Source organism: Carassius carassius, chromosome 20 (assembly GCF_963082965.1).
Source record: "Carassius carassius chromosome 20, fCarCar2.1, whole genome shotgun sequence".
Classification (NCBI taxonomy): domain Eukaryota; kingdom Metazoa; phylum Chordata; class Actinopteri; order Cypriniformes; family Cyprinidae; genus Carassius; species Carassius carassius.
This window is the reverse complement of record NC_081774.1, coordinates 24,446,371-24,470,964: the sequence shown is the minus strand read 5'-3', so window position 1 is coordinate 24,470,964 and position 24,594 is coordinate 24,446,371. Positions and strand designations below refer to the sequence as shown.

The 24,594-nt window shown below is 39.3% G+C and overlaps 1 protein-coding gene across 1 annotated transcript in view; it reads left to right on the top strand.

The window, feature by feature from the left end:
• The window catches only part of pex5lb (peroxisomal biogenesis factor 5-like b), a 57,339-nt gene that overhangs the window by 21,404 nt on the left and 11,341 nt on the right, over window positions 1-24,594 (top strand). Inside the window, exons 2-8 of the mRNA XM_059501004.1 lie at window positions 1,626-1,718; window positions 11,224-11,335; window positions 11,667-11,879; window positions 12,931-13,060; window positions 17,473-17,563; window positions 18,741-18,824; window positions 19,906-19,942. Of these exons, the coding sequence (XP_059356987.1) occupies window positions 1,626-1,718; window positions 11,224-11,335; window positions 11,667-11,879; window positions 12,931-13,060; window positions 17,473-17,563; window positions 18,741-18,824; window positions 19,906-19,942 (760 nt within the window). The remainder of the gene's footprint in view (window positions 1-1,625; window positions 1,719-11,223; window positions 11,336-11,666; window positions 11,880-12,930; window positions 13,061-17,472; window positions 17,564-18,740; window positions 18,825-19,905; window positions 19,943-24,594) is intronic.

Genomic DNA, 24,594 nt, shown 5'->3' with positions numbered 1-24,594 from the left:
GGAATTTAAAAACTTAATTATTTAAAATTGATTTAAAAGGTTTAAACTGAATTTAAAACAGTTAAGAATAGAAACTGATTATACATAAAATATAGTGCAATCCGTTCGGACATTGCACAGTGCTTATTCAATGCACAGCTAAACAGATGAGTTTTGAGTCTGCATTTAAATGTGACTAATGTTTTATCACATCTGATCTCTTCTGGAAGCTGATTCCAACTGCGGGTGGCATAGTAACTAAGAGTAGATTCCCCTTAACTAGGCTAAGTTTTAACATATGCACAGCTGGTTCAGCTGGCCTGAGAATATAACATATAGACATGAGGTGGGCTTTTTCAGCTTTGGCCTTTAAGCATTCACTTAGAAACCACCTTGCACAACCTGTCATCTACTGACCCCTAACAAAAACAGAGTAACAACTTTGTAATCACCCTCAACATCCAACAATCATAGTTATTTTACAGTAAGGTTAAGTTTAAAACACAAACTTATTGATACAATCTTTTTTGAAAGATCTTTTGTTTCTTAGTTGTCTCCAGAGTTTAAAAACATTTATTTTTGGTGTTTTTTGTTGCTGGACCCTGGAGTGTTGCATTAGAGGTTCACTTTATTGGTCACTATAAAACAGCACAGTTTGATTATCTTGGATTGCAATACGGGAGCAACTGTGTAGTTGTTCGACTCAGCAAATACTTGGGGTTTAAATGACATTCTGCAGTGTTAAACATTTGCTAGTGAATTGATTCCACTCCAGTTCTCAGTGTCCCAGTGGTGGCTTAAGTGCTTAGATCTGTCTGAGTGGCATAGGGACTGTTAAAAGCAGTTAGCCCCATGTTTTTGGCTGGTGTCTAGTCAGTGTATCCCTGAATAGAGCAATGATTTACTACTCCTATGTACTGTAGCATGTCTTTGTTGAGGATAAGTAGTTTTATGTTGTGGAGAAATTTTGGCAGTGATAACTGTTCTTCATATTAAATAGAACTTACTTATAGGGATGCACTGGTATTACTGATAAGTGGATAATTCATGTTATGGCCGATAAATAGCCAGTATTAAATTATATACTAATTAGTATATACTAATTAAATAAATTAAAAATACTAAACTAAAAATACGATTCTGAAAGCTAAAATCAGTTATTGTAGATGCTACACAGGAATTTAGGCATCACTTTTTATATATATTTACAGTTCGGAAAATGTACACTTTTAAACATAAAGTTTACTTTTAAAATTGATATTTAATTTTAAAGTTATTAAACCATTCACACTTAAATAAACCGATTGTCTGATAAAAATAAATAATACAAATTAATTTTCCCGAAAAATACCGGCCAATAAACAATATCATACCGATATAGGGCATCCCTAATTATTTATTTTGGGCTGTAGAATAGATGATAGCATGCTAATTATGCACATTGCTTTGTGTCAGTTGGGTAAATGTAACTTTTTTTTCAGCCAAATGAATATGGCTTAAAAAAGGTTTTTTTTCTTGTAAGCCTGTAAATTATCAGAATTTAATTTGAATTGGTAATATTTTAATAGTGTTTCTCAAGGAACCCGCACCATTGCGGGAATTTGAACACAAACTGACACAACTCACTGTTGATTTCACTGTTGTAGGAGAAAGACTCTAGGGCGGTTGCTATGGTGCTGAAGGAGCTACCAAGTAAGGCATCCTCAGATGGAAAACCCCTGCTCACCGTGACAACCAAGGTGGGCTGAGCACACACACCCACCAACAGGGAGCACCAAGCGTGAGTGTGACTGTGAATAAGTTAAGGAAAACCAAGAGCTTGGTGCATCCTGTTCTGAATATCCGTGAGTGTTAGATGACACACATGAGCCATATGTGTGGAAGTGCTGAAGTTGCTTTTTGTTGTTGAAAGCCAGCTGCTTTATGGGGTTCCCACTAGATGATGTCATAAAGACCCATGAAAATGGGGTGGTCATTTAAGACCGTCAGCGTTTCATGACACAAGCTAGAGTGGCATTTGCTTTAAGTGAGTGCTACTCTCCTCATAAGCAGCTGCAGAATGTTCTGTTGCTTAAATATAATTTCTGTTTCTTGTTTTGGCTATGAATCGCATGTACGTTAACTGTTTTATACCAAATCCAGAGCTGCATGTTCATGTGCTGTTTGCTCACACATAGTTAATCATTCATTTGCAGGAAGCAAATGAAATGTGGATGTCGAGACTTGCTGTAATGTGGGGAGGCCTGTGTTATTCATTTATTGTACTACCATTCTTCAGTAATATGAAGTAAATAAATGGATGTCATTTTTGGCTGTCTATAAAAGGTTTACCCAAATGTTGGAGGATTTTGTGATTCGGAGGGCTTGGTTCTGTTCCACTGGGGATGTGGCAGAGAGCCATGCATTTCTCAATACATAGTGATGAGCTGCTCAATGGGGAATTTACTGCCAGTTACTGCTAAGAGCGTGCATTGTGAAAATGGGCTGAAAAACACTTGCTATCTCATACCTTACAAAAGACCAAGTAAAATTGAAAGTAATTGGTGAATTCTTGTACAATTTAGCCTAAATTTAGGATACACAAAAGACAAAATTTTGAGCAAATGAATGACTTAAATAATTATAAAGCAATGAAGAAGTTACTTCATACACAGGTACGAAAAAATGAAATTAGATATAAGATTCATGGGGGGGTACTTAACTAAAAATGCTCTGTACCGACTAGTAGCACAATGCTGTTTTCACTTAAAGAATTTTGAAAATCAGGTAACAGTGCAAACTGCAATTTTAATGTTTATTTGTGTTGTATGCGGCAGACTACTGAAGTCTGGCATACTTTATCATTCTTTAAAATGCAGAAAGTACACTCGACTGCTATTATGAATATAAGACGCACAAAAAAAAAACCCATAGCACAATGTTAATATGCCAGACAAATAGCATTGGGTTTTCTAAATAAGGCAAGTCTATAATAAGCCTAATTTGCATAAACTGGCATGTTTTGAAAAGACCATAAATATCTGCACTTTTAGTTAAACTGGATTTAGTTTTTCTTTTTTTCAATAAATCGCTGAATTTATTTCGTGATTTCACCTTTAGTATAAAAAATGAATATGGTGCTTTCAGGATGGACCTCGTGTGTTCTTTACACATTACCAAGAGGCCTTTACCAAACAAAAGGCTGTTAAATGGATTCTGTTGTGTGCCTGCCCCATATTGATAATTTATGACCTTAATTATGAAGTGAAGGGCACTTTCAGTGCTGACCTGTGTCAAGGGCAGTTGTTTTTTAATTTAGCAATTCTTGACAGCCATAAAAATGCCCATTGTGTTACTTCTTATGGCCAAATAAGAAGGTTGTGTTATATGTTCTATATACACATATGTATATTGTATTGTTACATGTAATGGTCTATTTGATTCTTGTAAACCAATCAATATATTTATGAAAATTTTAAATGCTGAGTTACAGTATTGCATCAAATAAAATAGGCAATGTTCTCAATAGTAAGTATTAGGGGTGTGCACGGATAGTCGAACATTCGAATATTCGTTCTGCTCTAATTATTCGAAAAGAAAAAAAAATATTCGAAAAAAAAAAAAAAAAAAGACAAAAAAGTTTACAATAAAACCTAATTCGGTCACTTTCTGTGATTCTCCACTGCATATTTGAAGATGTATGCAAGCAAAAAATAATTAATGAATGAATAAGAACTGCGGTCTTCTACAGTACTTCAAATATGCCGTGGAGAATCACAGAAAGTGACCGAATTCAAGAACATTGTTGCGGCATCTCTCAAGCAACGAATAAACACCGCTAACTTGGAGAATGCAGTGAAAACTCCTCTTCTTGCGTCTGCCCTAGACCCTCGGCACAAACATCTCAGGTTTCTCGATGAAAACATGAGAGAAGTAAGAAAAAAAAACTATTTTGAACATTATCAGAACACTTTCCTTGATGCGAGTGGTGCGGATGCAGCCGCCGCCACCAACGATGAAGAGGATGCAATGCCCACTCGTCGGAAAAGGCTGAGCCAGTTCTTTAGCGATGATAACAGAGAGTCCAGCCGAGACGAGTGAGAACAGTTCTTGCTGGAGCTAGGGCTGTGCAAAAAATCGAAAGCGATTTTCATGCACATCTCATCAGTAAAGACGCTCCTGTAATTAGTAGTATATCTCCAGCACGTGGGTTCGGATCAGGGTTGCCAGGTTTTCACAACAAATCCTGCCCACTTGCTACTCAAAACTAGTCCAAAACTAGCCCAATCGTGTTTTCAGGAGGTTCCCCGATAAAAATTTCTTCCCGGGGTTAAAATCTACATTTTTTAGCAGGGTTGCCTTGGTAAAATTCGCATTTTAGGGGTTAAATATCACGTTATTTGTATTGGGGTCGCTTCGAACCCGCGGACATGAAAAACAACCACAGACTTGGCAACAGTGGTTGGCATTTACTACACTGAGCTGTAATTCACTGAAAATCTACACAAAATCGATGTTAAAATCGCAGGCGATTCTTTGTCAATTTTGAAAAGGATTTTGTGTTAGTTGTCGGTAGACTACAGCTCTGTGTAGTAACTGCCGCTCCACCTGAACCAGTGTTGCCAAGTCTGCGATTGTTTTTCATGTCCGCGGTTTGAAGCAACCCCAATACAAATAACGTGATATTTAGCCCCTACAATGCGAATATTTTTATCAGGGAACCTCCTGGAATCACGATTGGACTAGTTTTGGACTAGTTTTAAGAAGCAACTGGGCACGATTTGTTGTGAAAACCTGGCAACCCTGATTTGAACGCATGTAATGGAGATATACTTCTAATCACAGGAGCATCTTTACTGATAAGATGTGCATGAAAATCGCATTCGATTTTTTGCACAGCCCTAGCTGGAGCCATGTATTCCACCAGATGAGGATCCCATTCAGTGGTGAAATGAAAACACAAAGCGCTTCACAAAACTTATTCACTTAGCACACCGTTATTTGTGAGTCCCGCCAGCGTCTTTGCTGTCAGAGCGCGTTTTCTCCGCGGCCGGCCTTATTGTTAACAGAGCCGACTTTCCCCTGATCATGTTTACATGACCGTGTTTCTTAACAAGAACATGTAAAACAATAGAAAAAAAGAAAAAAAGATTTGCTGACAGTTTAAAAGTTTAAAGTTAAGTGTAGGCTACGTTCTACAATAGCCCAATTGCTGCAGACTGCTTTACTTTTTTTCTTTGTTCACTTTTTTTTGCTTTTAATCTGTACTTTTGTTTGTTTGCATGCATTGTTAAAGGTTTTCAGCTACAAAACACGATGTGTAATGTTCAAGCTTATTGTGTGTTCAAAAATGACGGAAACAATAAATGTTGCTGAAAAATAACGTCTGTCTCATTAAACTTAATTTAAATAAACGAATATTCAAATATTCAAATGTGATATTTGCGGAAAACGCCCATCCCTACTAAGTATCTGATTTTTTGGTCTGAATCAGAGATTTGAATCGTTACTACTACTATCCACAGGTAATAAGACACCCTCTGTAAGATTGGATGATTTACTGTAAAGAATAATACTCTCAGTTCTAATTATTTCATATTCTCACTGGAATGAGTATGTAATATGATGATGTAACATTTAAAGAGATTACTGGTTGCAGCAATCATTGGATTTAAAACATGAAGGTTTTAGAGAAAGTAAAGCTAAGAGTGGCAACTAATTTATGAGTCTTTTACTTTTGTAACTAGTTTTCTTTACCAGTTAGCATTTGCTAAGGCACTAGGCTAAGCTGTTAGCTTGCAAACCAAACTAAAGGTGCAGTCACATTTATTATTGTTGCATGTAAGGACAAACGTTTTTCCCACAGATTTCACAACGGGGTCAAGTACAGTCGTGGCCAAAAGTTTTGAGAATTACATAAATATTAGTTTTCAAAAGGTTTGCTGCTAAACTGCTTTTAGATCTTTGTTTCAGTTGTTTCTGTGATGTACAGATTAAGATCTGGGGAGTTTCCAGGCCATGGACCCAAAATTTCAACATTCTGGTCCCCGAGCCACTTAGTTATCACTTTTGCCTTATGGCACGGTGCTCCATCATGCTGGAAAATGCATTGTTCTTCACCAAACTGTTGTTGGATTGTTGGAAGAAGTTGCTGTTGGAGGGTGTTTTGGTACCATTCTTTATTCATGTCTGTGTTTTTGGGCAGAATTGTGAGTGAGCCCACTCCCTTGGATGAGAAGCAACCCCACACATGAATGGTGTCAGGATGCTTTACTGTTCCGGACAAGCCTTTTTCCAGATGCCCCAAACAATCGGAAAGGGGCTTCATCTGAGAATATGACTTTGCCCCAGTCCTCAGCAGTCCATTCACTATCCTTTCTGCAGAAGATCAATCTGTCCCTGATGTTTTTTTTGGAGAGAAGTGGCTTCTTTGCTGCCCTTCTTGACACCAGGCCATCTTCCAAAAGTCTTGGCCTCACTGTGCATGCAGATGCGCTCACACCTGCCTGCTGCCATTCCTGAGCAAGCTCTGCACTGGTGGCACTCCGATCCCGCAGCTGAATCCTCTTTAGGAGACGATCCTGGCGCTTGCTGGACTTTCTTGGATGCCCTGAAGCCTTCTTTACAAGAATTGAACCTCTTTCCTTGAAGTTCTTGATGATCCTTTAAATTGTTGATTTAGGTGCAATCTTAGTAGCCACAATATCCTTGCCTGTGAAGCCATTTTTATGCAACGCATTGATGGCTGCACGCGTTTCTTTGCAGGTCACCGTGGTTAACAATGGAAGAACAATGTTTTCAATCATCACCCTCCTTTTAACATGTCAAGTCTGCCATTCTAACCCAATCAGCCTGACATAATGATCTCCAGCCTTGTGCTCGTCAACATTCTCACCTGACTTAACAAGACGATTACTGAAATGATCTCAGCAGGTCCTTTAATGACAGCAATGAAATGCAGTGGAAAGGTTTTTTTGGGATTAAGTTAATTTTCATGGCAAAGAAGGACTATGCAATTCATCTGATCACTCTTCATAACATTCTGGAGTATATGCAAATTGCTATTATAAAAACTTAAGCTGCAACTTTTCCAATTTCCAATATTTATGTAATTCTCAAAACTTTTGGCCACAACTGTAGTGTTGTCACGGTACCAAAATTTCAGTATTCGATACCGATACCAGTGAAAATCCACGGTTCTCGGTACCAATTTCGGTACCAAAGCAAAACACAAAAATATTCTAATAAAAAATAAAAAAACATTTTATCACTAAAAATACAACCAATACCATTCTTTATACTTATTTACAATTATGTTTAAAGTTTTTCTACAAGTAATATAATTATGAAAAACAGTAAACAAGTTTCACCCAAATTTAATTTGTTTTTTAATTAATGAAATTTAAACATTAAAATTTTAAACATGGAAAAAAATTGTGTGATTTATTTCTTTAAAAAATAAAGTTCTATAAATTTTTTCCACAGCAGTAGCAGTATCACATACATTCTACTAAATAATAGTAATATCTTGCATAATGCCTTTATATAAAAATGAACTTTTATTTTGACACTGGTTTTACTCAGAAGAAACGGTAAAATGCTTGTGAAGTGACTCAGAACAGTTCTGGTGATGTAATTTATGTATTTATGTCCTCATTGAGACGACAGATTCTGAAATTACTGCAAGTTTCACGCTCAGTCTATGTAGTAAACAAACTCGCACGTCTCTGCCATTCATTCATTCACACAGAGACGCGCAGAACATGCAGGATTCATATTTCAACCATCTTTTGCGGCTTAACATTTAAAGAATGGTCCATACGGAGATTTGATTAATTTATGCTAACTTTGACAAATTCCGTGATTGTCCATATTAAAATGTAAGTTTCATTATCATGACTGGATTTTGAGATTACGTCTGCGTTTTTTGCTTCTCGGAAATCATAGCCCAATCATGGCCCAAGACGGCCACCAGAGGACACTCCTGTTTTTTTTTTTTTTGTTTTTTTGTGAGCACATTGCTCGTGTTGTTTTTGTTTGTTTCCATGTGCTTTCTCCTGTCTTATTGTCTGTCCCCTCCCATCTTGTCACCTCATTATTGTTTCATTTGTTCCACCTGTGTCTCCCTCGTTACCCTCCTCATTTATCTCCCTATGTATTCTCCAGGTGTTTTCTTTCCTGTGCTGATCCGTTATTATATGTCAGAAGTACTTTTTGTTTGGTGGTATGTAACTGCTGTTCTGCTCTGCTTTGCTGTGCCTTGTTCCTGGCCTGCCTGCCTGTTTTTCCCACTTTGGGGTAGTTTTTGTCAATTTTGTTTAATTTTATTATTAAAAAGACCCATTCTTCTCCTGCATTTGAGTCCTTGCCTCATCTCTCTTCTGGTACCATGACAGAATAAATCAGCCTAATGAGGACTCAGCAGAGAATGGTCAATCTCCCACTGTCAGGCTCCACTACCAGTAGCCTCTTCTACCAATGTATGCTCTAATTATCAGCATTTAGTTAGCATTGACTTCCATCCGGCAATGGGGGACTGACTTGAAGGAATTTGCCTTGGAATTCAGGACTGCTGCAGAGGGGCTAGAGTATAATGATGCTGCTCTCAAGGACTTGTTTTCTTATGCCCTTGATGAGGTCATCAGTACCTGGAGAAGGTGCAGCACTTTTGGGGCATTTGTGGACTTTCTAGACCACAATGGGAGACAGTCAGTTCCTGACCAGGAGGAGCTTTTTCCTGACATGGCTGCCTGTTTAGAGTCTCATCACAAGATGGCTGCCAGTCCAGAGCCTCTTCACAGGAGGGCAGCTAGTCCAGAAACTCTTTACCGGGTGGGCGCAGGGCTTTTAAGGCTGGCTTCCAGTTTGGCAGACCCACTGCTGAGGTCTTTGTGAGCTGCTGGCATCTCTAGGCTGGTTAACAAGTCTGATGGTCCTGGAGGACCGACTCTGGTGGTCCCAAGAATGAGGTCCAGGAGGACCCGACTCTGTTGGTCCCAAGTCCAATGGTCCTGGAGGACCCGACTCTGGTGGTCCCAAGTCTAATGGTCCTGGAGGACCGGATTGTGGTGATCCCAAGTCCGGTGGTCCCATAGGTCCCTGAACCACCTACTTCAGAACAGCCTGCCACAGAACAACCCACTCTCACGGCTACTGCCACGAGAGCCATTATTTAGCAGCCCGCGCTCCTTGTTTCAGCCATGGAAGCCCCCACAGAGCCGTTCGCGCTCACTGCTGTCGGCATAAAGGCCTTTACTGAGCAACCTGCTCTCCTTGTCTCAACCACAGAGACCACTACAGAGCTTGGAGTGCCCAAGACGACCACCAAAGGGGCATTCCTGTGGTTTTGTGTGAGCACATGGCTTGTTGTGTTTGTCAACCCATCTTGTCACCTCATTATTGTTTCGGTTGCTCCACCTGTGTCTCCCTCATTACCCACTTTGTTTATCTCCCTATTTATTCTCCAGGTGCCTGCAGTCCTATGCTGATCTGTTGTTATATATCAGAAGTACTTTTTGTACAGTATGTGAAGTATGTACCTGCTGCTCTGCTCTGCTCTGCTTTGCCTTGTTCCATGCCTGCCTGTTTTTTCCCCTCTGGGTAGTTTTTAAAAAAAAATTTATTATTATTATTATAAAAACAAAAAACATTCTTCTCCTGCATTTGAGTCCTTGCCTCATCTCTCTTCCGGTACCATGACACTATTGACAGTAAAGCTTTTAGCCTGTGGAATTTGGGACAACCTGGAAAAGTTGTGAATTTTAGTGACAGCCCTGACTGTGATTTGCAATATGTATTTACATGAATTAAATGTTATTACATTGATTACATATTTTCATGACTAATAAAAATGTGGTGATTTTCTCTCATTTCCAGTGAGTCACAAATAGACTACCTATAAAAAACCTTGGCCACTGGAATTGCTTTGGGGTACAAGTCAGGTCTTTGCAGGGAAATAGTATCTTGCACAACACTGGCATCTACCAACAGGGGCATAGCTGATCCATGCTAACATGCCATACTTTGACCACCTTGACCACTAATAGCGCCACAGCATTTAGAGCTGTAATCGGGCCTTAAAAGTTAGGCCCGACAGGACCCGAGCCCGACAGGTAAATTTTGATTGACAGCTTTTTAAAAGCCCGAACCCGTTTACAGCCCGACATTATTCAAATGTGCGCGCACACACAGCTCTTTTGCCTTTTGTCAAGTATGAGTCATTTATACATGTTTTAACATAATTTATTCATAACTAACGTAGACTTGACCACTTGGAAGTTGGAATAAAGAAATAAAATAAGTCCTCTGTAACATCGTAACATCTCAGCATTTTAATAGGCCTAGGCTCATTTAGCCTGTAAAATAGATCAACGCACCAATAAAAACTAGTCTTTTTTTAACAAATTAAATTAAGATATTTTTTTTATTAAGATGGGTAAATTGATTGATTAAATTGGCAAAAACGAAATTAAGATAAAGGCTCCGCCGGATTTGCTTCACCACTAGCAGCTGACATTTAATAAAATAACAATGCCAACATTAGCGTATATACTCTGTCCACATTATGCATTTAAGACTCAATTAATATTTATTTATCATTTGAAAAACCTTTACTCACGGAGATTAGGCTAAGCCTACATGTTTTTGTGGAGGAAAATGATTGAATCCACTGTAGATGTCTTCAGCGCGTTCCTGCGCTCACTGATGCTGCGTCATTATTCACTCATTATTTTCATTATATACATGGTCAAAACTTTTCCACATCTCAGACTTTGCTTTAGTTGCTGGTGCAACCAAAATGTTATCGCCAGAGGCAAGCCTCCGTTTCACCTACTCAGCATCCATTTTCGCATTTTTCTCATGCTAATCGAAACACATCACCTGACCGCTCGTTCACCTCGCAAACCGGAGCGCAAGTCCGAGCCCGACCCGAGCCCGCGTAAGATGATATAAATTAAGCCGAACCCGTCTGGTCCCATCGGGTTCGGGCAAAGATCTTCAGCTCTAACAGCATTTTCACTTTTGGGGCAAATCAACCTACAAGTGTAGGTTTTATTTTAGCAGAGTGGTGAAAAAACAAAGAGGGGAAGATATTAAAGAAAAGGGGTATGACAAGAACTAGAAACTTAAAATAAATACTGACTTTTAACAAAAAACATTTAATGGGAAACAAAATAAATGTCTACATAAATGTTACAAATAAGATCAATATTTTGTGGAAATGGGTGCATGCTAAGTGCAAATTGTTTGGTTTATGTGTTGCAGTTGGGTAGTGAGCAGCAAGAGAGCCGTCCGTTACTCAGCCCTTCTATTGATGACTTCCAGAGTGAGAGCAAGAGTGATGGAGCCACACGGCCAGTCACCTCCAACACAGCAGGTTCCCCAATAATTACTGCTCTGTCATCTGTTCCTCCTCTCATTCTCACTCATCTGCCCTTCTCCTCCTCTATCCCATAGCTGTTAGGCACAAAAAGTTTTTTTATCCCTTGCTTACATGAAGTAGTTTTCAACTGGTGTTGCTTGCCCCTTAGTCCTAATGAATCCTTTAAATTCATTTCAAAATATAATTTTTTAGGTATCAGTTTTTTCACTATTAGCAATTGGAATTTTTTCACCCATAAATATATGTTATGGTTAATAAAATAAAAGAACACAGGTTTTCATTCTGAATGACTCTCTTTGGCAATGTTTTTTTCCATATTCTTTAGTCTTGTCCACAGCTTTAGACTTGGTGGACTTGCGTGAACCTTGTGAGAGAAGGTGGAGTTGGGACAGATGGAGTCCCCGTGGGTCTCGTAAGAATGGTTTCTGTAAGAGTAGCCTTCGCAAGAAGAAGACGGAAGAGACGGAGCTGATCCAGGTGGAGACAGAGCCATCATCTCCCAGCCGTTCTAACCCAGAAAGAGCCTCATTAGATTCAGGTATATTGCTTGTTAATGAAAGAAACTTTGGGAATGTTGATAAAATTCGCCATTATTCTATTTAGTTGTCATTTGAGATTTGTTTTGCCTTGATGTCTTTTACTTTTGGTGCATTATGAGGTTACGGAGACTTGATGGTGTTGACTTTACAATCTGATGCAAAAAATAAATAAATAAATGCCGGTAATAAAAAAGTATTATATATGGTATTATGATGATTATGATCTACCTGGGTTGACCCAGACAGCATAGATATGGTAGCTGTATCTCCCTGCCATGAGCAAAAATGTTAATTCATGAAACCCTCTAACGCATTAGGCAAGTTGTAATCTTATAATCTATAAAAAGGCCTGCATTTATGAAATTGATTTAAGTGTAAAGTTCTTTTAATCAGTTTAAGAGGTGCTTATGATTAAACTTACAGTTGATTTAATCCAGGCTCTCAGTGTAATTAAATTTTTGCCCTTTGTTGTGTATTTTTTTAATCCCATTGGCCACTTGATCAGTAAGCAGTCTACATTTAGCATTAGCATATTATTAGATTTAAAGTAGTGGAACTGAATTGGTGGAAAATTATGGAAATGGTTTAAACACACAGAACTGTGGTTTTAATAACACTGATGCCCCAAGTAGAAATGTATTAATTTTTATTTTAGCTCTTTAGTTTTTCTCAAGCTTATGCTAGAAATTTATAAAAATGAAACGCTACACTGGCTTATTTTAATCCTCTGGAAAGCTTTAACAACTTACACTGTAAAATTAATTTCCAGAATATTACGCCTTAAGCTTCTGTAAGCTAAACCATTGCAATGTTTCCCCTGTTGTACTATATTTACCATTCCACAGCCCAACTGCTTTAATTAATTGTGAGCTGCAGCCTATAGCCTGGTTAAAATAGGCAAGCCTTGAGCTGTAAGGTGTATCCTTATCTGCTGCTGGGTAGCCTTAATCTACCTTTTGCACCAATGTGTCGTTTCATTTAAAGCAGAGTTTGTGACAGCCTATCAGTTTTATTTCCTGTCACACTACGTACTAACTGTCCTGTCTCCAGTGAGCAGCTCACCATTGGAGAAATGGGAGGAGGGGAGCCTTCACCCAGACAGTGCCTTGAATGGAGGGCGGAAGTGGAGATATGAGAGGAAGAGGTGCACCTCCAATCATTCATCTAGTGAGCTTTTGTGGTATGGTCAGGTTTCCATCTCATTGTGCATATGTTATCATGGTGTCCTAACCAGATGTACAATATGTTTCCATATTTAGTGTTTAATGTAGTCACAAGCAATGTTCCCTCTAAACTGTGCACTGTGCAGAAGAAATAATGTGCTGCGCACTTGCAAAAAAAAATTAGTCAGATAAGCTATTTGATTGAATTCCAGTAAAAGTGAATGTGGTTTACAGGTTTCATAAAAACATAATGTGCACCAAATGAGTTGCTGTAGAAAACGAATACAATGCAAAATGCCAAAGCAAATGCAATGACGTGTCATCATGTATTAAAGAAGAGTGGCTTGATTAAGTGCTGGAAATAGTGGAGGATGGGCACAGAACGGTAACAAAATTCCGAGACATTTAGTTACAGGCACACAGGTGTATTGTGCAAACTACTCCATAGTGATGTTTAGACAGCTATAGAAGAATTCACGTACAGCTATAGAAGAATTTACACACATGTGAACCTGAATTCTTCATATATATATATATGAAGTGGTGGTGGGCATAGATTCATTTTTTTAATCTAGATTAATCTCACTGTAATCTTGGAATTAATCTAGATTAATCTAGATTAAAATGGCTCATTTGAATTCTGCCAAAGGCATTCAGAATATGTGTGCTACCCAAATAAAATAATGACTAAAAGTAAGTCTTTTATAACGGGTTTCTCAAGCCAGGTGATGCATTAGATCAGGGGCTCATCTCCTGTTTCCAAAATGCATCACAAACTGCTTGAGAAAGCTGTAAACTAATTCCACATTGCACAAGGTGCAAACAACTTTATGCCTGTTTCACACATACTCTGTCTGCAGTGCGTATGTGTTTCATATTTTCTTACGCACCCATGTTAACGGATTCCAGCTTTCACGCGGTTGCGGTCCGTCATTGCATTCCAGGAGCGGTGCGTCTGCAGCAGTGCAGCGATCATTTATGTACCGAGTAGTAACGCACACGGACTGCATACGCACTGCAGACGGAGTATGTGTGAAACAGGTTTGCGTCTTGTCGAGGTTTCCATTGGGAAGCTTCTTAAAAAAAATAAAAAAATTCCCTGAAGCAAACCCGGCGGCTTCAGATGCATCCATGTTAGCACGTCACGTTTGATGTGGTAATTTATTTCACAGTAGGCATACTCACAGGTTCGAAGACTCATTCTCGCCCCCTACAGTGCAATCCGGCTGGGTATACATCCGCACTAAAATATCAAAGTGAAAGTCATCATAGCTCGCCTAGTATAGACCCAGCTCTCAACCCAACTTTGAGAATAGATTAACGGCGTTTTTTTTTTTTAGCGCCCGATAAGAGTCTCCCGTTAACGCAGCATGTTAACGCCGATAACGGCCCACCGCTAATATCCATCCATCCATCTTCTACCGCTTATCCGGGGCCGGGTCGCGGGGGCAGCAGTCTAAGCAGAGAACCCCAGACTTCCCTCTCCCTAGACACTTTCTCCAGCTCTTCTGGGGGGACACCGAGGCGTTCCCAGGCCAGCCGGGAGACATAGTCTCTCCAGCGTGTCCTAGGTCTCCCCCGGGGTCTCCTCCCAGTGGGACGCGCCCGGAACACCTTCCCGGGAAGGCGTCCAGGAGGCATCCGGAACAGATGCCAGAGCAACCTCAGCTGACCCCTCTCGATGTGGAGGAGCAGCGGCTCTACTCTGAGCTCCTCCCGGGTGACTGAGCTTCTCACCCTATCTCTAAGGGATCGCCCAGCCACCCTGCGGAGAAAGCACATTTCGGCCGCCTGTATCAGGGATCTTGTCCTTTCGGTCATGACCCAAAGCTCATGACCATAGGTGAGAGTAGGAACGTAGATTGACCGGTAAATCGAGAGCTTCGCCTTGCGGCTCAGCTCTTTCTTCACCACGACAGACCAGTACATCGTCCGCATTACTGCAGAAGCTGCACCGATCCGTCTGTCAATCTCCCGTTCCATCCTTCCCTCACTCGTGAACAAGACCCCAAGATACTTAAACTCCTCCACTTGAGGCAGGAACTCTCCACCAACCTGAAGTGGGCAAGCCACCCTTTTCCGACTGAGGACCATGGCCTCGGATTTGGAGGTGCTGATTCTCATCCCAGCCGCTTCACACTCGGCTGCAAACCGTCCCAGTGCATGCTGAAGGTCCTGGCTTGATGAGGCCAACACGACAACATCATCCACAAAGAGCAGAGACGAAATCGTGTTGTCACCAAACCTGACCCCCTCCGGCCCCTGGCTGCGCCTAGAAATTCTGTCCATAAAAATCCTGAACAGAACCGGCGACAAAGGGCAGCCCTGCCGGAGTCCAACACGCACCGGGAACAAGTCTGACTTACGGCTGGCAATACGAACCAAGCTCCTGCTCCGGTCGTACAGGGACCGGATAGCCTTTAGCAAAGGTTCCCCGGACCCCATACTCCCGGGGGACCCTCCACAGGCCGCCGCGAGGGACACAGTCGAATGCCTTCTCCAAATCCATAAAGCACATGTGGACTGGTTGGGCAAACTCCCATGAACCCTCCAGCACCCTGTAGAGGGTATAGAGCTGGTCCAGTGTTCCACGGCCTGGACGAAAACCACACTGTTCCTCCTGAATCCGAGGTTCTACTATCGGCCGGATTCTCCTCTCCAGTACCCTGGCATAGACTTTCCCAGGGAGGCTGAGAAGTGTGATCCCAGTTGGAACACACCCTCCGGTCCCCCTTCTTAAAAAGAGGGACCACCACCCCGGTCTGCCATCCCAGAGGCACCGTCCCCGACTGCCACGCGATGCTGCAGAGGCGTGTCAGCCAAGACAGCCCCACAACATCCAGAGACTTGAGGTACTCAGGGCGGATCTCATCCACCCCCTTGCCTTGCCACCGAGGAGTTTCTTGACTACCTCGGTGACTTCAGCTTGGGTGATGGACGAGTCCACATCTGAGCCCTCAGCCTCTGCTTCCTCAATGGAAGACGTGACAGCGGGATTGAGGAGATCCTCGAAGTATTCCTTCCACCGTCCAACGACATCCCCAGTTGAGGTCAACAGCTCCCCACCTCTACTGTAAACAGCGTTGGTAGAGGCAGCTGACAGGTACCGGCAGGCCAAGCGGACTACAGCCCGGGTGGTTGTGGAGGCAAAAACTCGGGCCAGGGAGGAGTTCGGTGAGGCCATGGAGAAGGACTATCGGTCAGCCTCGAAGAGATTCTGGCAAACCGTCCGGCGCCTCAGGAGAGGGAAGCAGTGCCCTACCAACGCTATATATATATATATATATATATATATATATATATATATATATATATACAGTATATAACTTAAAGATCTCAGCTTTAGTTTTGCTTCAGTTTGTGTTCTGTTTTATACTATTCTAAAAATGTGATAATGTGAAATATTATTGCAATTTCTAATATTGGTTTTCTATTTCAATCCCTATACTTTAAAATAGTATTTATTCCTGTGAAGCAAAGCTGAATTTTCAGGATCATTATTCCAGTCTTCATTGACGCATGATCCTTCAGAAATCATTCTAATATGCTGATTTATTATCAGTATTGAAACTGATTTTTTGGAACCTGTGTTACTTTTTTCTTATATTCTTTGATAAATAAAAAGTAAAAAAAGTTTTTTTTCAAAACAATTTAAAGCATTTATTCAAAATAGAACAATTTTATCCATTTAACACATCCTTGCTTAATAAAGTTTCTTTAACTTTCTTAATTCTTGAATTTTTTTAAGTTTCTTAAAAAAAGAAAGACTAGATTTCTGGCCCCGAACTTTTGAATAGTGTTGTGTAGGCTGTACAGGGTTTAAATAATGAATGTTTTTGCTCAGGTGCCAGAAATGACTGCTCAATGGAGAAAAGTTTTGCTCCGCAAGAAAAAACATTAGAAGGAACATTGGTCATAAGGTGTGCTTAACTCTTCTGGGGCCATAAAGATAAACTTTATAGTGCTTCAATAACTAATATTGGGGTAAAAAAAACAACAATGCATGTTGAATTTTTACTTTCTATTCCCCAAAACCATTAAATTAGATTTAATAAGCCATTTTAACAATAACAATAACAATAACAAATTAACAATAACACATAGTTAGACTAAACACGTTTGGACAGCTGGGTCACTAACATTTTTAGAAGAACATCATACCATTATTATAAATGGAATTGAACATTTTAAGTTTCTTTTCAAATAATCCTGAGTGGCCACTTTTTTACGTCTTTGAACCTCTGATTTTAGTGAGCTTTGGGGTAAATCTACTTATTGGTTATGAAAGATGAAGAAATAAAATGCATTTTAAGAGTATCACGTTAGAGTTGAGTTGTTCAGTTAAATTGAATAATTAAGTTGCCTCTGTTTATCATTATCATCATTGTGAGCAGTAAGATCATTATTTACAGCATCTCATCCTTTTCAGGTCTGCAGACTTTAAAACAGATTTCTCTAACAGGCATAGTGCCCTGGAGCTCAGCATTAGCACGGAGTCAGACCCTGGGCCGGCCCCTCAGGTACACACTAATGATACTTTAATCTCATGTAAAAGACTACAGCAGCATTCAGTATTGATCATCATCTCCCCTCACACTCAGAAAATTGTTCCTGTGTGCACTTAAATGGTACAAACCCTTCCCACTAATGCCTTCTGGGGACAAAATTGCTCCATTAGAAAAAAAAATCTAATACTGGAGGTACTAAATCAAAATAGTATGCTGAGTTACCTGAGGAAAGACAAATATATCTTTGTATGTAACAGTTACAGAATGCTACTCTAAAAAGCCTTCCATGTTTCTAAGGTACAGTTAATGAAAATAGATGAAATAGTTGTTTTTAAGTACAGGATTTTAACCTTCATGTACCCTTTTCCTAAATGTGCATAAAAATATTTTATGTTTCTTTTTCGATATTGTTTTATTAGTGTTCTAGACATGTTCTATTTATTTTCTCAGATATTAGTAAGGATTAAAAAATAGCAATACTACATACAAAATCTTTATATTGCCCACAACTTTAATGATGAACTGGGTACAGAAATATATACAGTGGCCTCAGAAGGTATTTAATATACCAAAAAATGTCTAAATCTCACTGCATTAGATAACAAAATCTAAATGAACGGACAGCACAAACATACTTTTTAAAGAAAAATATTTACAGAAAGATGTTTGTAGGTTCTACATGCTATAACAATAGATTAACTGTTCAAAGTAAAGAAAAAGCTACTTTGTTTGCGGTATTGCAGGAAATTGGTTGAGTAGTATATTTTAATATTATTTATTTTTTGAATAACTTAGGCAAAATTTACCCAATCTTTAATAACTATCCTCTGTGGTTACTCTGCTAGAACATCTGTGTAAACTTGAGAGGATCTGGCATTGCACATCCACTAAATATCACATTGAATTCAGATCAATTTAAATCCCAATATGGCAATTCAATTTTGTTAGTTCTTGACAAATTATTTATGAAAGATTTTAACATCTTTTATTTGCAGATTTCTTTTGGTTCGTTAGTTTTTTGCCTCATTTGCGTAAGTGTTCAGATACTTTTTGGGGCCACTGTATACTAAAAATTTATATTGGCCATAACTTTAAGGTTGCTTATTCTGCATGATCTGAGGACAAAGACGATGATAGAAAGCGACTGATGGTTGATCTTGTCTGCATGTGTGTGACCATCTGTGTGCAGCGTTGGAGGCCCCAGCTGGATGGTACTTTACTGGGGAGACAACACTCAGAGGAGGAGTTTGTTCGAGCCAAGGCTGCTGTGGAGGTGAGACTCTGTCTCTACAATACACACACAATTTAACACAAGAAAATCACAGATACTTATTCATTTGAAAAGTTTGGAAAAATCTTCTGGGCTACCACATAAATCTTCATACCTCAGAGCTTATTCACAATGTATCTGGCCACCTGGGAATTGTTGTTTCTTGCAGTCTGTAAGGTCAGTCTCACCCTGTAAGTTAAGACTGCATAATTGGTGTATTTTTAGCCTAGGAGTGCAGCATCAACACAAATGACATCTCAAAGAGGTTGCTTTGTGGTGATGTCAGCTCGTACCTCTCTAGTCTTCCATCCAGAGATGCTTATTGGGCAGTAATATTCATAAGACATCCATTTTAAAGTGATGTGCTGAGTAAAGAAACCAGTGCTTCTGTACTGTAGCTATAATAAACAATGACACTTAAGATCCAATCAATATCATGATTAAATCTGCTTCCCTCGTATTAAACTACCTTAACTTTTATAGCACACTCCATAATATGTATGCTTTTATATTTAAATTAGAATTTTAAGGAAGTTTATTTCTACCATGATACATATTTAACTGAACATAATTCCTTTAGTTATATTTTCAGTGTTTACCTTTTTTTTTTTTTTTTTTTTTTTAAGAAAGAAAATTTCATTATAAGAATTCTCATAAAGAAAAATTGCATTTGGGAATTATTTTTTATTTTTTGGAAACAAAATGCTTATTTATATTTATATTTGAACAACTAAGTGATGCCTTTATTAGATAGCATAATGAAGTTGAGTCTGTCGTCAAAGTATTTCTGTATAATTGTCTTCCACGACTATGTTCCCAAACAGCAGCATCCACCTCCAACAGCATTGACAGCATTTATTGTGTTACAGCTGCTCGCTCTGAGGTGCAAGTAATTTATATCATATATGAAAATGATTATATTCAGTGGCTTCTCCTATAATATTAGTGATATTATATTGCCACAGTTTACCAGGAAAAGACGATTTTGTTCTCTTTGACTCATTTGTGGAAAAGGTGCTTTATTCGCATATGTTTTATGCAATATTCCAGTTATGCAAATTTAAATCTTTGGCTGGAAACATAGCTAGTGAAGGACACGCATATGATGCCAGACCATGAGTGTGAGTGTGAGAGAAGGTTAAATAGTGTCCTTGATGAGTGACAGGTGCATATGATTAGTCCGAGTAGCAGAGTGATGGAGGTGATGGGTGAACTGGGTGAATCTGAGACCGTTAACCTGTATATCGCATTTTATTACACCAATATGAATACAAATGAAACCCGTATTTATAATACATTATAAGGGTATTCTTAAGGCATAATGAAATGAATGCATTATGCATCCTAAAAAAATATATAATATGCTATATCAACTCATGATTAATCATAACAACAATTATAATACATCATAATACTTACTGTACGTATATGCGGTTATAGGTTTAAGAATATGATTATTTATAACACAGTGAACACCATATTAAATCTGCTTCATTTACAGTATAATGGACTATATAATATCTTGACATTGTTTAAGATCTACACAGTATCTTACTACAGCTGAGTGGTTAGATGTTGAGTGTTATTTGAGTGTTTCTGTGGAGCTAACGTTAAATAATATTACAACTGAAAAAATGCAATGGTTTATATGGTTACAGGTTTATTTTGATGATACCCTTAATCAAAGGGTATCATCAAAAACTCTCATTACAGTATTAGTATGCTCAAGAATGGTAGAATCTAGTATGGTAGAATAAGCTGACATACTTGCAAAGACACTTATGTCAGTTTATCTGTTGGTTGACCATCAAAATAAAGTGTTAGCATTTATTTACAGTAGCAGACATACTAATACTGTAATGACCGCTAGTTGATATGTAGTTGCAGAGTTACTTATCAACAGCTGTCTAAAGGGTACCATCAAAATAATTAAACTGATATTACAATAAAAATTGTTCAAAGCAAATGTGTCATATTACAAGCTCATCTGATCTGATATTTGATCTTATGGCTGTTTGAGATAAAATATATACAACCCGAATTCCGGAAAAGTTGGGACGTTTTTTAAATTTTAATAAAATGAAAACTAAAAGACTTTCAAATCACATGAGCCAATATTTTATTCACAATAGAACACAGATAACATAGCAAATGTTTAAACTGAGAACGTTTACAATTTTATGCACAAAATGAGCTCATTTCAATTTTGATTTCTGCTACAGGTCTCAAAATAGTTGGGACGGGGCATGTTTACCATGGTGTAGCATCTCCTTTTCTTTTCAGAACAGTTTGAAGACGTCTGGGCATTGAGGCTATGAGTTGCTGGAGTTTTGCTGTTGGAATTTGGTCCCATTCTTGCCTTATATAGATTTCCAGCTGCTGAAGAGTTCGTGGTCGTCTTTGACGTATTTTTCGTTTAATGATGCGCCAAATGTTCTCTATAGGTGAAAGATCTGGACTGCAGGCAGGCCAGGTTAGCACCCGGACTCTTCTACGACGAAGCCATGCTGTTGTTATAGCTGCAGTATGTGGTTTTGCATTGTCCTGCTGAAATAAACAAGGCCTTCCCTGAAATAGAGTTGTTTGGAGGGAAGCATATGTTGCTCTAAAACCTTTGTATACCTTTCAGCATTCACAGAGCCTTCCAAAACATGCAAGCTGCCCATACCGTATGCACTTATGCACCCCCATACCATCAGAGATGCTGGCTTTTGAACTGAACGCTGATAACATGCTGGAAGGTCTCCCTCCTCTTTAGCCCGGAGGACACGGCGTCCGTGATTGTCAAATTTGGACTCGTCTGACCATAAAACACTATTCCACTTTGAAATAGTCCATTTTAAATGAGCCTTGACCCACAGGACACGACGGCGCTTCTGGACCATGTTCACATATGGCTTCCTTTTTGCATGATAGAGCTTTAGTTGGCATCTGCTGATGGCACGGCGGATTGTGTTTACCGACAGTGGTTTCTGAAAGTATTCCTGGGCCCATTTAGTAATGTCATTGACACAATCATGCCGATGAGTGATGCAGTGTCGTCTGAGAGCCCGAAGACCACGGGCATCCAATAAAGGTCTCCGGCCTTGTCCCTTACGCACAGAGATTTCTCCAGTTTCTCTGAATCTTTTGATGATGTTATGCACTGTAGATTATGAGATTTGCAAAGCCTTTGCAATTTGACATTGAGGAACATTGTTTTTAAAGTTTTCCACAATTTTTTTACGCAGTCTTTCACAGATTGGAGAGCCTCTGCCTATCTTTACTTCTGAGAGACTCTGCTTCTCTAAGACAAAGCTTTTATAGCTAATCATGTTACAGACCTGATATCAATTAACTTAATTAATCACTAGATGTTCTCCCAGCTGAATCTTTTCAAAACTGCTTGCTTTTTTAGCCATTTGTTGCCCCCGTGCCAACTTTTTTGAGACCTGTAGCAGGCATTAAATTTTAAATGAGCTAATTAAGTGGATAAAAGTGTAAAATTTCTCAGTTTAAACATTTGCTACGTAATCTATATTCTATTGTGAATAAAATATTGGCTCATGTGATTTGAAATTCCTTTAGTTTTCATTTTATTAAAATTTAAAAAACGTCCCAACTTTTCCGGAATTCGGGTTGTATATATGGGAGGAGCCAACGACAGACAGTGGGCGTGGTATCAGGCCTCGGAGAGGCTTTTATTAACAAAAAATTACACAAAAGAGAGGGAATAAACGTGGCCACAGGGGGAGAGTGTCCAAAATAAACGGGATCTGGTGTCCTCGTCGTGCTGCGGGGTTCGTGTGGGTCGGCCAGTGATCATGGAGGAAGGGTCCAGGTAAGGGGCGGAGTCCGGCGGCAACACGCGCTCCCCTCTTTGGTCCGGGGCGCAAAGGGGCGACGGCTCTTCTAGCAGCCACATCCTGCTTATTGGCCACGGCGCTTGCAGGCGATGGACGGCCCGGCATCCTGGCCCATTGGCCATGTAAACGGGTGCGGTTCTCGTCCGGAACGTGGGTCCAGCAGCTCACGTCTCTGGTGGCGCAGGAATCCCTCAACGCACCCTTCCTGGACCCACGAGGACACCAGTGTGCAATGGCGCGTTGGGCTTTTAAACCGGGGTGGTGATGAGGCTCCATTTATGTCAGGTGTGCCCCATCACACGCCGCCAACCCTGGCTCATCCAGCGTCCCTCCTCTCTCACACACCCACTCCTGTCGGGAGCCTGGTGAAGGGCGGCGATTTAGGACGGGGTGCTGATGATAACCAGCGAGAAGGCAACTGACTCGCTACAATATATATTTTTATTATTACTACTTATAAGTTGTCTTTTACCACATTAAGTAAAGTAGCATAAGAAAACAGCAAGATATGAGACTTATAATACATTATACATAATACATAATACAACTAATGTAAATGTGGATGCTACGTGTTTATTGTGTTATAAATCATCATACTTTTAAAAGCTATAAGTAAATATTATAATATATTTAAACTGTTCTTATGAATATTCATGAGATGTTACAACATATTTTAAGGTTTTTTATAATGCATTATGCATTCATTATAATAATGTCTTAAGAATACCCTTATAATGTATTATAATACTTCGTAGAAAGTGTTAACAGTTTATCAGGGACTCAAATACTTCCTGATTAATTGCTTCAAAAGCTTATATCTGGTGCATATTATAACCTAAAGAAAAAATAAACACATTTAATAATAAAACAGTTGTTGAAACTATAAAGCTAGTGTTCAGGTTTTCTGTGCTAGTTAGTGATTATTTGAGTACAGATGAATGACTCTGGAGAACCCTTGCGATGTTTCATCTGCATGGCAACTCTTCGTCATGGTGACAGAACTGCTTGAGGGAACCACAGGCAATCTAGGAAAAGATTGATCATCCATATTCCATTGGGCTGATAACAGAGAAATGTATTTATTTGATTTATACCAGTGTATCAATCATGCAAATAGAAAAGATGAGTGTGTATGTTACTGTTTGTTGTACGTGATTGTGTGCAGTGTGCAGGATTTTCTGTGATTAATTGGCCTATCCAGTGGGTACCTTCATCACAGATACAGCAATCTCCCCTCTCTTCTCTTTAATGCAAACACTCTGTGAATCGGCTCTAGGTGGACAGTTGAAGCCTAAGCAACTGTTTTTGTGTTGTAAGATTAATTTGAGCTGCCAACAAAAATAAAAACACAAAGATATTCCAGTCAGTGGTGCTTTAAGAACTGGGTTATTCAAGCAGCACTCTTAAGGGAGCCAAATAGGCAAATAAAGAATACTATGTGGAACACACTAGCAAACCATGCACAAATGCACAGATAGATGAATAAAAAGCCTTTTAGATCAGTTTCATGTATGTGAATGAAGGTCATAGGGTTATTTGCTGTGTTTGCCTGAAATAAATGTTCTCATTTATGAAAGTGATGCAGATTTTTCCTTTTGTCATGATCAGTATTCCTTAAGAAAATATAAATGAGCAAAGACTGTGATAGTGACTGATTACATGCACAAGATTGTTTGGTAATGCTTTATTTTTAGGGGTCCTTGTTACAGTGTAATTATACATTTGAAGTGCCCCATTATGCCTTTTTGAATATTACCTTTCATGCAGTGAAACTATCACATAAACTATCTGCAAAGCTGTGAAGCCGACAGTGCATGATAAATAAAGTTATTATCTATCAAAAAAAAAACAGTCGGCTCAAGAATCACCTAAACGAGTAATCAGAAATTCAGATCTTATTCTGTTACGACATTACATCATGTTGAGAA